Source organism: Cyrtonyx montezumae, unplaced genomic scaffold (genome assembly GCF_038088225.1).
Source record: "Cyrtonyx montezumae isolate F1298 unplaced genomic scaffold, pur_monq_1.0 scaffold_47, whole genome shotgun sequence".
In the NCBI taxonomy this organism is placed as follows: Eukaryota; Metazoa; Chordata; class Aves; order Galliformes; family Odontophoridae; genus Cyrtonyx; species Cyrtonyx montezumae.
Window position 1 is genome coordinate 974116 of NW_027072053.1, and position 15012 is coordinate 989127.

The following is a 15012-nucleotide window of genomic DNA, read 5'->3' on the forward strand; positions in this document are numbered from 1 at the left end:
CTCCCGAGTCCCATAGGTGCGGGTGAGGATCCTCGAGGGCCACCAGCTGCAGGGCAATGCCATCAAACCGGTGGTGACCGTCCTCATCGGCGAGCAGCGCTTCAGGAGCAGAATACGTGCTGGGAACAACCCCTACTACAACGAGGTGGCCCTGGGGACAGGGACACACTGCTGTCCCTTTGCCCATTGCCACCATGCTCATGGCTTTGCCCATTTTTAGGTATTTTCTCAGCATTTCCACCTGACACCCACACAGCTGGCAGCAGTGCCCATCCATATCCAGGTTGGGGCCGGTGGCACCGTGGGGATGGTGACAGCAGGCTGTCCACTGACACTGTCCCCAACCCCATAGGTGCTCAACTCCAGGGCCATCCGTGCCGACGCCATCATTGGTGCCTTCAAGGTGAGGCAAACAACGGGGAAATGGGGGGAAAAAACTCACATTGGCTCTTTTCCTCCACTGTAAACTCCCAACAGCTGGACGTCGGCACCGTCTACAGCGCACCCGGTAGGCAACCCCGTGGGATGCTGCATGCCCTGCAGGGTCACCACACCGCACGGAGGTGACACGGGTGTCCCCACAACCACTGCAGGGCACAGGCTGAGCGGGACGTGGCTGAGCCTGCAGCACCCCCGGCACCCCGATGCTGGATGCTGTGGGTACCTCCGCATCAGCATGGCCGTGCTGCGCGCCGGCGAGCCTGTGCCGGTGAGCACCTTGAGCATCATTGTGTTAATGAAAAATGAAATAAAAATGAATCCTTTTTTATATGCATCTATGTTTGTTTGTTTTTTAAAGGAGCAGGAGGAGGTAGCAGGGAGACGGGAGGTGGAAACCAACCTCCTGCAGCCCGCATTGCTCACCCCGTGCATGGCCACGCTCCAGCTCTGCATCTACCGTGCCGAGGAGCTGCCCCAGGGTACGTGATGGGGGCGAGGGGACACGGGTGCCACCGAGAGTCCCCTAACAGTAAAACTAGCCCAAACACTAGCCCTAACCTAGCCCCAACCCCAATTTTAACCCTAACCCTAGCCCTAACCTAGCATTCACCTAATCTTAACCTAACTTAACCCTAATGCTAACCCAACTCTAAACCAACCTTAACACCTAACTCTAACACTAACCAAATCCTAACCCAACCCTAACCTAACCCCAAACTTAACTCTAACTGAACAACTCTAACTGAACTCTAACCCAACCCTAACCTAACCCCAAACTTAACTCTAACTGAACTCTAACCCAACCCTAACCTAACCCTAACTCTAGCTTAATCCTATCCGAACCCTAACCTAACCCTAAACCTAACGCTAACCTAAGATAACCCTAACCTAACCCCAACCCTAACCTAACCCTAACCCTGACCTTACTCTAACCCTAACCTAACCCTAACCAAACCCTAAGCTAACCTAACCCACCTCAAACATTCCCTGGCACAGAGGAACCATCACGTCCACTCCTTGCTGGCACCAAGAGGAGAGTGGTGGCGGTGGCGGTGCGTGCCAGCTTTGCAGGCAGAACGGTGGGTGACAGGGGCACAGTGGGTGCTGCTGGCAGGTGACAAGGGGTGACAGTGTCCTCAACACAGCTCTGCACTCGAGCGATGCCCCCCAGTGCCAAGCCCACGTGGAATGAAATGTTCTTCTTCCCTCTGCGGGTGAGCTGTCCCCTGTGTGACCCCAAAGCGGGCACCCCAATAAACCCCTGATTTATAGCCCCTATTTACTTCCTACTCTACCTCAATTTTGCCCCCCCCAGCTGCCCCCACTCTGTGATGATATCGAGCTGGACATCCTCAGCAGGTAATTGGGCGTCCCTCAGTTTGGGGGTCCCCTGGTGTTGCCCCCACCCATTGCCCTTCGCCCTCAGGTCCAAGGTGCTGGGCACTGCCACACTCCACCTCTCCCACATCTCCTCTGCTGGCGCTGAGCTTGAAGGTGAGTGCAGTCCCGCATCGGGGGGACCCCAGCTCGCAGACCCCCTGTCTCAACCCCATGGTTTGCTCTAGGAGGGGTGCCAGGTTTCTCACCCTGCTTCGGACCCAGCTTCCTCCCCTTCTACGGTGCCAGAAGAGATGCTGCTGCCGTGCCCAGCGTGAGTGCAATATGTGAAAGCATGGAGCATCACACACAGTCAGGGGACACAGCCCCCCAGTACCCCTCCCTCACCCCTCCCCCTCATGTCCCAGGACACTGCAGTGGCATACAGGGGCCGGGTGCTGCTGGAGATCAGCACCCACATGGGGGACTCCAACAGGCACCAGCAGGACACCATCACCCCTGAGGACATCACCCGTGTGCAGGTGGGGACACAGTGACACCTGGTCACATTTTATCCCTGGGTGGGGTGAGGGTTATTTGTTTTTTTGGGGGGGGGATTTTCTCCTCTTCCAGCGCCTCCTACCCCGCCGCCATCGCTTGGGGCTCTGCGCGGTGTTCTACTCGGCCACCATGCTGTCCCCCGTGTCCGAACCACTGCGCTTTGAGCTCAGCATTGGCAACCATGGGGACACGGGGGACACTTCGTGCCACCCTGCTGCCTCTGCCACCCCTCAAGGCCACCCGATCTATGATGGTAAGTGTGCTGGGGGGGCATCCCTGCCCCCATGGGGACATTGCGGGGCACTCATCCCATCGTGCGTGCAGGGAACCGCTACTACTACATGCCTTGGCATGACACCAAGCCCGTGGTGGCTGTCACCTGCACCTGGGAGGATGCTGAGCAGCGGTGGGACGCACAGAACCTTCTGCACCTTGTGGGAGAGCGGCTGGTGAGCAGCCAGGGGTGGGGGGGGTGCGTGGATGTAGGGACAAGGGGACACAGTGACATGGGGCACATGGAGGTGGGGACATGTGGAGGTGGGAATGCAGGGATGTGGGGATACGTGGTTGTGGGGATATGGGGCACATGGGGTTGGGGTCATGTGGATGTGGGGACATTCAGACATGGTGACGTGGGGCACATGGGTGTTGGGAGACACAGATGTGGGAAAGTAGTGACCTGGGGACATGGGGACATGATGATGTGGGACACATGGATGTGAGCATGCAGGGACATGAAGACACATGGACCTGGGGACACATGGAAGGGTTTGGATTGAAAAGGACCTTAAAGATGGGCCACAAAGATGCCCACACGGATGTCGGGACACAAACACATATGGATGGGGGAATATGGTGACCTACAGACATGGGGACACAGGGATGGATGGATGGGGGACATGGGGACACATGGACATGGGGATGAGTGGCTGGGGTGGGCGGGGGGTTGGTCATTGGTGAGATGTACAGGAGAGGAATGTGGCAATGCTGCGGAACGCGAAGATGGATGCCTGTGAGGACATCGGGAGGAAGCTGCTGCGCGAGCTGGCACGGGACTGCAGGTCAGCATGAGGGGGGAGGGCTATGGCTGCTCCCAAATCATTGACTTCCCTGGAAGTGGGGTGGAGAAGGGAGCCCAGCACCTGTGAGGATGCAGTGGGGCATTTTGGGGCATTAGAGGGGAAACATGGGTCAACTGGGGACAAAAATGGGTCATTTTTGGGGGTGGAAATGGGACATCTTAGAGGGAAATTGGGCATTTCTAGAGGGTAATGTGAAATTGTGGGTGAATATTGGGCATAAATAGGGGAAAATGGGACATTTGGGGGGGGAATAGAGCATTTGTGGGGGAAATGGGGTATTTGAGGGAAAAAAATAGGACTTGGGGGGATAAAAATGGGCATTTGAGTGGGAAATATGTCACTGGAGGGAAAAAGTGATCAAATTGGAGAAAAAAAAACAGGCATTTGAGGGCCAAACGTGGAGCATTTTATAGGAAATGGGGCATTTTAGGAGGAAAAGGGGTATTTCTGGGGAGATATGTATCATTTTGCTTGAAAAATTGGCATAACGGAGAGAAACGGCATTTTGTGGGGACATGGGGTATGTCAGAGGGGAATGGGACACTACGGGGGAGATACGGAGCGTTCAGAGTCGAAACGGGGTCATTTCTGAATCAGAAATGGGTCATTTTGGATGGGTCCTCTCCCCAGGACCGCCCTGCCCATGCTGCAGGCCCAGCACCCCAGCACACGTCTGGACATGGAGCTGCGTGCCGCCCGCCTGCTCCTGCTGCAGAACCTCGCCTCGGCCGCCGCTGCTGGGCCCCCACGCCAGGCCTGGGCCGCGCTGCTCCCCGAGGCCGAAGCCTGGCTAGGCCGTGTGGCCGCCTTGCAGGCTGAGGTGCGGAGAAAGCCCAGTTTTGAGGGTTTTTTTGGCTCCTGGGTGTGCCCCCCTCCATCCTGTCCCGCTCTGTCCACAGCCGCAGGCCGGCATCCCCGATGTGCTGCTGTGGTTGAGGAGTGGGACGCGGCGCTTGGCCTGCGCTCGTGTCCCCGCGCACCGCCTCGCCTGCTCGTCCCACGGCCCCGCTGCCTGCGGGCGGCTCTGTGGACGGACGCACACCCTGATGCTGGGGGTAGGGCAGCACGCGGCCCCCAGACCCTCCATGTCCCCTCAGTGCCTCTTCTGCATCCCCTCCATATCCAGTCCGTGTCCCACCTATATCTCCTCCATGTCCCCTCCACGTCTTCTCCGTATCCCCTCTGTGTTCCTTCAGTGTCCCAGCTATGTCCCCTCCATAGTCCCCTCTACATCCTCTCCATAAACCCTCTGCGTCTCCACTGTGCCCCACCTATGCCACCTCCCCATCCCTTCCACATCCCTTCCATGTCCCATCTATGCCACCTTCATATCCTCTCCACAGTCCCTTCACGTCCCCTCATATACCCTCCCCTTTTCTATCCATTCCACGTTCAAACTATGTCACCTCTGTGTCCCCTCCCTATGCTCTTCACATCCTTTCCATATCTGTTCCATGCCTCCTCTGTGTCACGTCCATGTCCTCCCCATGCCCTATGTCTTCTCCATGCTCTCTCCCATCCTATATGCACTCCATGTCCCAACTACATCACCTCCATGCCCCCTGAATGTCCCATCCACATCCCTTCTACAAATACTCTCCATCCCACCATGTCCCCTCTGTGTTCCCTCCATTTTCCCTGAACATCCCTCCTGTCCCCTGCTCACCTCCCCATGTCCCCTCTGTATCTCACATCCCCTTCCACATCTCCTCAATGTCCCTCCTCTCCCTCCATGCCTTCCCACGTCCCTTCTGTGTCCCTACCACGTTCCCTTTGTGCCCCCCTCATGTCCCCCTGTGTCCCGCTGTGTCCCCAGGCCCCAGGCCACCTTCATGTCCAGCTCCGTGTCCGGCTGTGGCTGGGCCGCGTGGCTGAGAGCCAGGAGCTGCCACGTTACCTGGAGGGACCCCTGCATGTCTACGCCGAGACGGTGAGCACTGGGCAGGGGACAGCGTGGGGGCATGGTGACACCGTGACATGGTGATGAGGTGACACTATGCCATGGTGACACTCCATCCCTACAGTATGAGAACCAGATGAAGATCCTGGGCAAATGGAGCGGACGGGCACTCCCACGTTGCTCTGGCTTCTCCGACATTACCGGCAGAGTGGGGCTGCCCCGCGAGCGCTTCCGTCCCCCCACGGGCTGGAGCTGGGATGGGCCCTGGACCGTGGAACCACCGCGGCGGTGAGACCCGAGGGGACACCCTTCCCTGTGCATGGGGACAGCAAGGGGACAGCAGCTGTCCCATCCCCAGGCTGATGCCGGACCCCGAGGTTGGCACGGATGAGGTGCTGGAGGAGGTCTATGAGAACCAGAGCCGGCAGCATGGAGGGGAATGGGAACCTGCAGCCGTACCCAGCACTGATGTGGTGAGAAGGGGGTGGCATGGGGATGCAGTTGGTTGGCATGAACAGCCTGGAGCTCAGCTCTGCCCGCTGCAGGCCGGCATGGCGGTGCCCCCCAAGGAGGAGGTGGCATGTCCCCAAGGCTGGCACGTCACCGCTGACTGGCAGGTGGAGGTGACAGGGGCCGTGGATGAGGCTGGTGAGCAATGTCCCCAAGAGGGTATGCTGGGCAGGGGTGGCAGAGGTGACAGTGACATTGTGGATGATGCAGGCTGGGAGTATGCGGTGAGCACGGCAGCCGGCAGCCCCTCACCCGCGTGGCACCCCAAAGAGGAGACGTACCACACGCAGCGACGGCGGCGATGGCTGCGCACTCGGCGTAGGGACAGTGGTGCCCAGGGACAGGAGCAGGACACCGGAGTCTTCCTCCAGCGGGTTGGGGTGGGGAGGGGGCAGTGAGAATGGGGTGGCGAGGGGGTGGTGAGGATGGGGTGAAAGGAACAGGGGGGCAGATATAAGGTGGCAGGGGATGGGGTGGCAAAAATGGAGTGGTAAAAACGGAGTGGTGAGGATGGGGTGGCAGGGTGACCAGAGTGCAGTGGTACAGGTGGGATGGGGTGTCGTGGAAGGGGGTGATAGGATGGGGTTGAACAGGAATGGGGGGACAGGGATAGAATGGTAAGGATGGGTGGGTGGGAAGGTGGGTGACGAGGGTGGGGTGGCAGGGACAGGTGTGTGGGCACCAACCCTCTGCTCTGAGAACCCTTCTCTCCCCGAACTGTGCCACTGTCACCTTTGTGCCACCCATCCCTGCAGGACAGCCCCAAGGCTCCGGATAAAGTGTGGGAATACGCGCCCCTGTGGGGCAGCCGCTTCCACCCACAGCGCCGAGTGGGTGACGTGTGCCGGCGGCGCTGCTGGCGTCGACCCATGGTGCCAGAGCAGTCCTCATCCGTGGCTGCCATATTCCTCCTCGAGAGCACCACGGTATGGACGGGGATGGATGGAGGGACAGAGGGATGCAGGGATCTGAGGATAGTGGACAGTGTAGAGGCAGAGGGATGGGCGGAGTAACGGAGGGACAGAGGAATAGATGGATGCAAAGACAAATGGAGGGAGGGAGAGATGGACGAAGGGACAGAGGGAGAGATGGGTGCAGGGATGGAGGGAGGAAGGGATGAAGGGACGGAGGGAAGGATGGACAAAGGCAGAGATGGAGGAACAGAGAGAGGGATGTAGGGATGTGGAGGTGCGGGGAGAGTGGGACACAGGTGCAATGGGATGGAGGGACGTGGCGACAGTGGGAGAGGGGTGTCAGGCTGACCACCCTGCCCCACATCCCAACTTGTAGGATGCAGAGGACAAGCAGATGGCAGCAGCACCCAAAGGCCGGGGACACTCTGAGCAGCCCAAGCCTGTCATCCTCTGCACTTTCCAGCGTGAGCCACAGGGTGCTGGGGAGGATTTGGGGGGTCCAGGGACTCCTCACACTAACACTAACCCAGGAGCCCATGACATCCCTCACTCCTCCCGCAGGACCCAGCTGCTTCCAGCTGCGCTGTTACCTCTTCCAAGCTCTGGAGCTGAAGCCCCACAGCACCAAGGCCACAGCAGGTGGGACCCCCCCAGCACCCTGACCCCCCAGCAGCACCCTTGGGTGCTGACAGTGGGTGCTGTTTCCACAGACCCCGTTGCCCACGTCTCCTTCATGCACGTCAGCCAGAGCACCCGTGTGCTGCCTGGCACTCTGGACCCAGTTTGGGATCAGACGCTGCTCTTCCACCGGGTGCTACTCTATGGGGACCCCCGAGGGGTGCGGGAAGAGCCCCCAGCCGTGGTGGTGGAGGTGTTCGACCAGGATGGAGGGGTACAGTGGGGGTATCCACGAGTGGGAAGCATCTATACAGTGTGCACCCAAGGGTGGGGGCACCCATGCCCTGCCACTGCCTTGTAGGGTGCTGGCAGGTTCCTCGGGAGAAGCATGTGCATCCCAAAAGTGTGGCTGGATGTGGGGCGCCGACAGCCCCCCCAGCTGCAGCGAATCCCACTGGAGGGGCTGGGGGGCCTGGCCGGAGAACTGCTGGCTGCCTTTGAGCTGCTGCACGAGGCTGAGGTGAGGGGTGGGCAGCAGGGGGTGCCAGGGGGCTCCCAGCGCCTGACCCCAGCATTCACGTCCCTGTCACCCCAATAAGGATGGGGCGCTGGCACAGCTCAACACCCCGCCGTGGAGGAAGGGCACCTTCAGCATCCCTCCTGGTATCCGACCGGTCCTGAGGCTGATGGCACTGGAGGTGATGCTGGGGATATGGGTGACAGGGAGGAGAGGGGGTGGGGACGAGGTTTGGGACAGGGAGGGGACAAGGACATGGATGAGGACAGGGATGGGGATGAAAAGAGGATGGGGACAGGGACAGTGGTGGAGATGAGGTGAGGTGGGGTGGAAAAAGACAGGATTGAGACGGATGGGGGTGGGGTGGGATGAGTGGCAAGGAGAGGGAGATGAATAGGAACAGGGAGGCTGGGGACAAGGACATGGACAAAGACAGGACAGCAGTGAGGGCAGGAATGGGGAGAGGGACAGCAACGGAAATGGGTTGGGCTTCATCCCAACAACGGAATGGGATGAAGATGGGAAGGGGACAAGGGCAGGGATGGAGACTGGGAGGCAACAAAGGCAGCGATGAAGGATATGGAAATGGAGATGAAAAGGACAGGGATGCAAGAAAGGATGGAGGTGGGCAATGGACGTGGCTGAATGGATGTGGGCCCCGCAGGTACTAGCGTGGGGGCTGCGAGGGCTCCGTGGCCGCTCCCTGCTGCCCGTGCGTGCCCCCAGCCTGGAGGTGCAGTGTGGGGGCCAGGTCCTGCACATCCCCCCCATCACCAACCTTGCTGTCAACCCCAATTTCCCCATCAACACCTTCCTGCTGACACTGGTGAGTGCACGGGGATGGGGAGCAGAGCCCACCTGTGGGTGCTGGCACCGTGGGCTGAAAGCATGGCTTGGTCCCAGCACCTGCCAGTGGAGGAGGAGTACATGCCCCCGATCCGGCTGCGGGTGCTGGACACACAGGGCTTTGGGTACCGGCCCCAGGTGGGCCAGGCATGTGTGCAGGGCCTGGCGTGTTTCTGCCGTGAGCCTGATGGAGAGGAGCAGCTGCCCAGACCTCGTGTCCCTGTGTCTGGTCCCAACCCCGGTACAACCTTGTCCCCTCCCCACCCTGCCCCTGTCCCATCTCTGCCCATCCATGCCCTCTCCCTAGTGCCCTCTACTCCATCCCTGTCCCTTCCCCACCCCTCATATATCCCTGCTCCATCCCTATCCCCATCCCTATGCCTGTACATGTCCCAGTCCATCCCACATACCTTCCTACTCCCTCCCTGCACTGTATGTTCCTGATCCTGGTACCTCCCTGCTTCATCCCTGTCCCATTCTTGTCCCATCCCTGCACCAACCCTGCCTCATCCCTGTCCTATCCCTGTCCCATTCCTGTTCCAGCCCTACTCCATCCCTAACCCATTCTTGTCCCATCCCTGCTCCATCCCTGTCCCACCCCTGCTCCATTCCTGCCCCATCCCTGCCTCTCTGTGGGACACTCACATTTGCTCCCTGCACGCACAGCTGCTGGTTGGGGCAGGATCGCTCAGGTGAGCCCCCCCTGTGCCCCCTACACCTGTCCCCACCCCCAGCAGCCCTGGCTGTGCCGCTGGGTCCCTCCACCTCCTGTCCCCAAAAGTCCCCTCTGCTTCTGACAGATGCTGCCCAGGATCACTGCTGAGAAGAAGGCTGCAGACAAGGTGGGCACAGGAACCAGGGGCCACCGGGGGGCCACCAGAACCACTGGGGTCATCCTGCCTCACCCTGCTGCCCTTCAGGACGTGGAGAAGGAGGAAGAGGATGAGGAAGAGGGTGACTGGTGGAGCAAATTCTACATGGCCATGGGGGACACGACAAAGAGCCACCGGGGGACACGCAGGGACAGCCTGAAGGTGACATGGGGCAGGGGGTGAGGAGGGGGTGGGAAGGACAAAGGTGGGGATGGAGGTGAGAATAGGATTGGACTGGGACAGGGGTGGGGTGGGGGTAAGGACAAATATGAGGATGGAGGCTGGGATGGTTGGTGATAAGGGAATGTGGGGACAGGGATAAAAATGGGATGGGGACACAGTCAGGGACGGAGATGGGGAGATATACAGAATGGGGATGAGGATAAGTGAAGAAAAGCAATGAAGAAATGGCTGGGATGAAGACAGGGATGGGGACCGTGATGAATACAGGATGAGGACAAGGACAGGGACAAGGCTGGGGACAGGGGACGAAGAGGAGATGAGGATGAGGACAAGAATGAAGACAAGATGGAGACAGGGACAGTGATGGGATGGGAACAGTGACGAAGAAGGGGACTGGAGGAAGAGAAGCGCCAAGCCAGGGATGGGCACAAGGCCGAGGACAGCACTGGGGACAGTGCCAGCCCCGCCGTGCCCACAGGTGTACAGCTGCGAGCTGGAGGCAGTACCCGAGTTCGAGGGGCTGCAGGATTTCTGCCAGACCTTCCCTCTCTACCAACCAGGGGGGCACCAGGGGGACGACCCCCTGACCGTGGGCGAGTTCAAGGTGAGACCCCCGTGTCCCCAGGAACCCCAGACCCAGTGTGGGGACATGTGGGGTGCACAGCCGGGCTCTCCCCCACTCCCAGGGGCTGTTCCATCTCTACCCCCTGCCCGAGGACCCCGGGGTGCCACCGCCGCCCCGCCACTTCCAGGAGCTGCCCCCCAGCCAACCCCAGCAGTGCCTGGTGCGCGTCTACATCGTCCGCGCCTTCGACCTGTCCCCTCGTGACCGCAACGGGCTGGTAAGGCCACCCCCGTGTCCCCCACCCCACATGTCACCCTCTGTCTCCCTAATGGCCCCCTCCCTGCTGCCAGTGTGACCCCTACATTCGCGTCTCACTGGGGATGAAGACGCTGGGCCAGCGTGACCAGTATGTGCCCAACACCGTGGAACCGGTCTTTGGCAGGTAGGACCCCCGTGGGCTGCTTGGCGGGGAGCGTGCCCAGGGAGGCTGGGGGGGCTCTGTGCTGGGGAGTCCCCATTCCCCATGCCACCAGGTCCCCAGTCTGCTAGCACGACCCTGTGCCAGCAGGCCTCTGCATTACTGTGTCCTCATTCTTCACGCTGGAGGGTCTCTGCACCATCACATCCCCATCCCTCATGCCAGCAGGTCCCCGTGCCACCAGAAATCCCCGGTGCCTGTAGGTCCCATGGCCTGCTCTGTGCCATGGTGTCACCATACCAGCACATCCCCACTTCTGGAGCACCATTTCACACCCCTCTTCCCATTCTGCTGTGTCTCCGTGCCTCCTTATGCCACCAGGCCCTCATTCCTCATGACACCAGGGCCCTATGCCACCAGCTATTCCCCATTAAGGTCCAAGAACACCAAATCCCCAAGCCACCGAGCCCCCATTCCTCACAGCAGTGGGTCCCATAATACCCCTCACAGCACCAGGATCCCGCTCCCCATGCCCCCAAGCCCCCATACCAGCACATCCCACACCTGTCAGCCCCCACCCTTGTGCCAGAGTATCCCCACGTGGGCTCACCCCAGGGCTGACCCCGCTGCCAGGATGTTTGAGATGACAGGCACCATCCCGCTGGAGAAGGACCTGCGGGTCTCGCTGCTGGACCACGACCTGCTGCCGCCCGATCAGGAGATCGGCAGCACCACCATCGACCTGGAGAACCGGCTGCTGTCCCGATTCCGTGCCCACTGCGGGCTGCCCCGCCTCTACCACACGTGGGTGACCCCCCACCCCGGAATGGGAGGGGGCTTTGGGACCGGGGCTGGGGCTGTGGGTATGGAGGGATGGGGACAAGGAGATGGGGGGAGCATGGGGGGGTGGGGACAGGGAGGTGCAGGAGAACGAGCACAAGGGCAGGGGGACAAGGGGATGGAGGAAGATGGGGAAAAGGAGGCGTGGGGAACACGGGGGGATGGGGATGAGGTGGGTACATGGGGATGGTCACAGGGCTGGGAATCGGAGGTGGGGACAGAGCGGGCATGGGGATGGGGACAAGGAGATGGGATGGGGACAAGGAGATGGGATGGGATAGGCATGGGGATGGGGAACATTTGCGTCCAAGGGGGTGGGCGCAGGGGAACTGGGAACAGGGAGGTGGGACAGGGTTGGCACAGGAGGCACAGGGAGCTGGGAATGGAATTCAGGGATGGGCAGAATGGGAAGAGGATGTGGAGATTGGGTGAGCACAGGGCTATGGGGTACCACAGCCCCCAGCCCCACACCATGCCCACAGGGCTGGCCCTGGGCGCTGGCGGGACCAGCTGAGCCCCAGCCAGGCACTGGAGCACCTGGCTCGCACCCGGGGGCTGCCCCCACCCGAATTCAGCACCGAGGGCACCGCCATCACCTTCGGGGGTTCCACCTTCCAGCTGAGCCATTTTGGTGCGTTGGGGTCCGGGGGGGTGGGGGGTGACATGGTCCCTCCAGAAGTGTGAGAGTTCGATGTTGCAGAGAGCGGTCCCCCCACATACTGCCACCCCGGGGCGCCCCGGGAGCGCCTGGCCCTACATGTGCTGCACTCGTGGCACCTCATCCCTGAGCACCTGGAGACCAGGACGCTGTACAACAGTGCCCAGCCTGGGCTGGAGCAGGTGGGGACAGGGTGATAGGGACATCAGGGGGTGATGGGGAAGGGGGGAGTGGGGGGGAGAGGGGCTCCCAGAGAGATGCTGGGGACTGTGGGGTGATGGGGGCAAAGCTGAGGGTGGTGGGGACCTTGGGCATGAAGGGAACGCAGTGGGGTGATGAAGAGGGATGCTGGTTTGGGGAACAATGGGGACATTAGGGTGACAGGGACACCCCAGTGGGGAGGGATGCTGGTCTGGGACACCACACCATAAAGGGATGCCTAGGGATGATGGGTACAGGGGGTGGCAGAGTTGGATGCTGGGGGGGGGGGAGTAAGAGGGGTCCTAGTGTGATGGGGACCCCATGACAAGGTGGGATGCTGGGGGGTGGGGAACAGAGACCTTGGGGACATGGGGACAAGAGGCAGAACATCAACCCCATGGCACAGGGCAAGGTGCAGATGTGGGTGGATATCTTCCCCGCCAGCCTCGGCCCCCCCGGGCCCCCTGTGGACATCACTCCCCGCAAACCCCAGAGGTGAGTGCTCACCATGGGATGGGAATGTCCCCCGGGCTGGAAGGTGACACATTTCCTCCCCTCAGGTACGAGCTGCGCTGTGTGGTGTGGAACACGCGTGATGTGGAACCGGGGGACATCAGCGCAACGGGGCAGAAGATGAGTGACATCTACATCACCGGGTGAGCACAGAACCACCCCATCTCAAAGGTGGGGTGGGGACAAGGTGGTGGGGCCGAGGGGACAGCCATGTCCCCCTCCCCCTGGTGTGCAGCTGGCTGGATGGGCTGGAGGAGCAGAAGCAGAGGACGGATGTGCACTACCGCGTGCTGCAGGGCGACGGCAGCTTCAATTGGCGCTTCATCTTCCCCTTCCAGTACCTGGTGGCCGAGAAGTGCTGCGTGCTGCCCCGCAAGGTGCTGTGCCCCATGCTGGGGGAGGGGGGTAGTGGTGGGATATGAGGTTTTGGGGGCTGAGCATGACCCCTTCTCCTTCCCTCGCTCCATGCAGGAGCATTTCTGGAGCCTGGATGAGACGGTGGTGAAGCTGCCCCCGAAGCTCATCCTCCAAGTGTGGGACAATGACAAGTTTTCAGCTGATGATTTTTTGGGTAAGAACCCATCTCCCTGCCCAAGGGGAGCGCGGTGGGACACCTTGGGGTGACATTTCTCCCTGCAGGAGTTCTGGAGCTGGAGCTCACACACCTGCCCCGTCCAGCCCAGAGGCCGCAGGACTGCACTCTAAAGCCACGGGTGAGCCCCTGGCCCTGGGGAAAAACACGGGGAACATCCCACTTCTCACTGTTCCGGCAGAAGCACGCGCGGGGATGGTGGCCCTGCACGGTACACGAGGGCGGCGCGCAGCGTCTGACGGTATGGGGTCGGAAGGGAACAGCAGCGGGACCAGGGGGAGGGAACGCATCCTGCCCCCACATCCAGCTGCTGTTCCTCCCTTAGGGCAAGCTGGAGCTGAGCCTGGAGCTGCTCAACGAGAAAGAGGCCAAAGAGAGACCAGCGGGGAAAGGCCGCGAGGAGCCCAACGCTTACCCAACCCTGCAGCCTCCCATGTGAGCCCCCAGACCCCAGAGGGCACAGAATGGGAGTCGAGGAGGGGTGACACGGCTGTGTGTCCCGCAGGCGGCCGGACTCATCCTTCCTATGGCTGCGGGCCCCGCTCCGTGCCCTGCACTACGCCGTGTGGCGGCGGCACCGCTGCCGCATCACCATCACCATGACCCTGCTGCTGCTGCTCCTCCTGTTCTTCACCTTCATCTACTCCGCACCGGTGAGTGCAGGAACCCCAAACCCCATCCCCTGCTGCTCCCAGAGCCCTGCTGACCCTCCCTCCGTGCCTCCCCGCAGGGCTACATGGCCATGAAGCTGGTGAACCCGCTGCAGGGGCTGCACTTCTTCGGTGCTGGGAGCAAACCCTGAGCAGCCGCAGCCGTCACCTCCTTCATTAAACCAGAGTTGAGATGGGCAAGGCAGCGTGCTCTGTGAGCAGTGTGACAGGAGGGGGCTCGGGACAAGGAGCGCGGCCGTGCCACACACACACCGACATTTATTCCAAGACACATTACAGCGCTGGGAAGAGGCGCACGCATTTCATTCCTGGCTCTGGCGAACGGACATCACAGAGCGGCCCTGCCAGGCCCCACAAATGCACGGGCACTTCCAACACGCTCCCAGCACCCCCAGTACGAGCGTCTCTCCACCAAGGCACCATTCCCCACACGCTGGGACCCGCCCTGGGTCGCTCCCAGCCCTGCCCCACAGCACCCACAAGTGGAGTGCTGCCATCCAGATGTGCTCAGAGCTGTTCCAGACACACTGACCTCCCGTCCTTGTGGGGACTCTGTGCCATCACCCCCCAAAATCCACCAGAGAGCGACTGCAGGAGCCCAGTGCAGTCCCAGGGGTGAAGGGAGTTGTGTTGTTCCTTCCCACAAAGAGAAACACAGCAAGGAGTCACTGACGGAAGCAGTCACTGAGGTAGGAATAAACCAGGACTCCCTGAAAGGCAGCGAGGGCTGCGGCTCTGAGGCCCCCGATGGGAGCACTGAGCCCTCACAAGTGGCAAAAGCAACAACATGCAG

The 15012-nt window shown here is 60.9% G+C and overlaps 1 protein-coding gene across 1 annotated transcript; it reads left to right on the forward strand.

Moving 5' to 3' along the window:
• The first annotated feature begins 1601 nt into the window (after positions 1 to 1601).
• Positions 1602 to 14350, forward strand: FER1L5 (fer-1 like family member 5). The gene is made up of 35 exons (XM_065747591.1): positions 1602 to 1655; positions 1757 to 1800; positions 1868 to 1935; positions 2007 to 2092; positions 2187 to 2300; positions 2392 to 2572; positions 2644 to 2768; positions 3289 to 3380; positions 4032 to 4221; positions 4301 to 4456; positions 5218 to 5331; positions 5426 to 5589; positions 5660 to 6185; positions 6567 to 6737; positions 7102 to 7189; positions 7287 to 7364; positions 7436 to 7617; positions 7705 to 7863; positions 8525 to 8686; positions 8764 to 8844; positions 9507 to 9740; positions 10240 to 10365; positions 10448 to 10603; positions 10677 to 10768; positions 11378 to 11548; positions 12067 to 12215; positions 12285 to 12424; positions 12850 to 12938; positions 13004 to 13099; positions 13192 to 13333; positions 13428 to 13527; positions 13596 to 13789; positions 13874 to 13983; positions 14054 to 14201; positions 14279 to 14350. Exons 1-35 carry the CDS (start codon positions 1602 to 1604, stop codon positions 14348 to 14350), a joined length of 4854 nt encoding a protein of 1617 aa, XP_065603663.1.
• Positions 14351 to 15012: the final 662 nt, after the last annotated feature.

Coding starts and splice junctions, on each gene's coding strand:
- FER1L5 (XM_065747591.1), top strand. CDS start 1,602: ATGCCCCCCAGTGCCAAGCCCACGTGGAATGAAATGTTCTTCTTCCCT. Junction 13,100..13,191: donor AGTGACATCTACATCACCGG/GTGAGCACAGAA, acceptor CCTGGTGTGCAG/CTGGCTGGATGGGCTGGAGG. Junction 13,528..13,595: donor TTCAGCTGATGATTTTTTGG/GTAAGAACCCAT, acceptor TTCTCCCTGCAG/GAGTTCTGGAGCTGGAGCTC.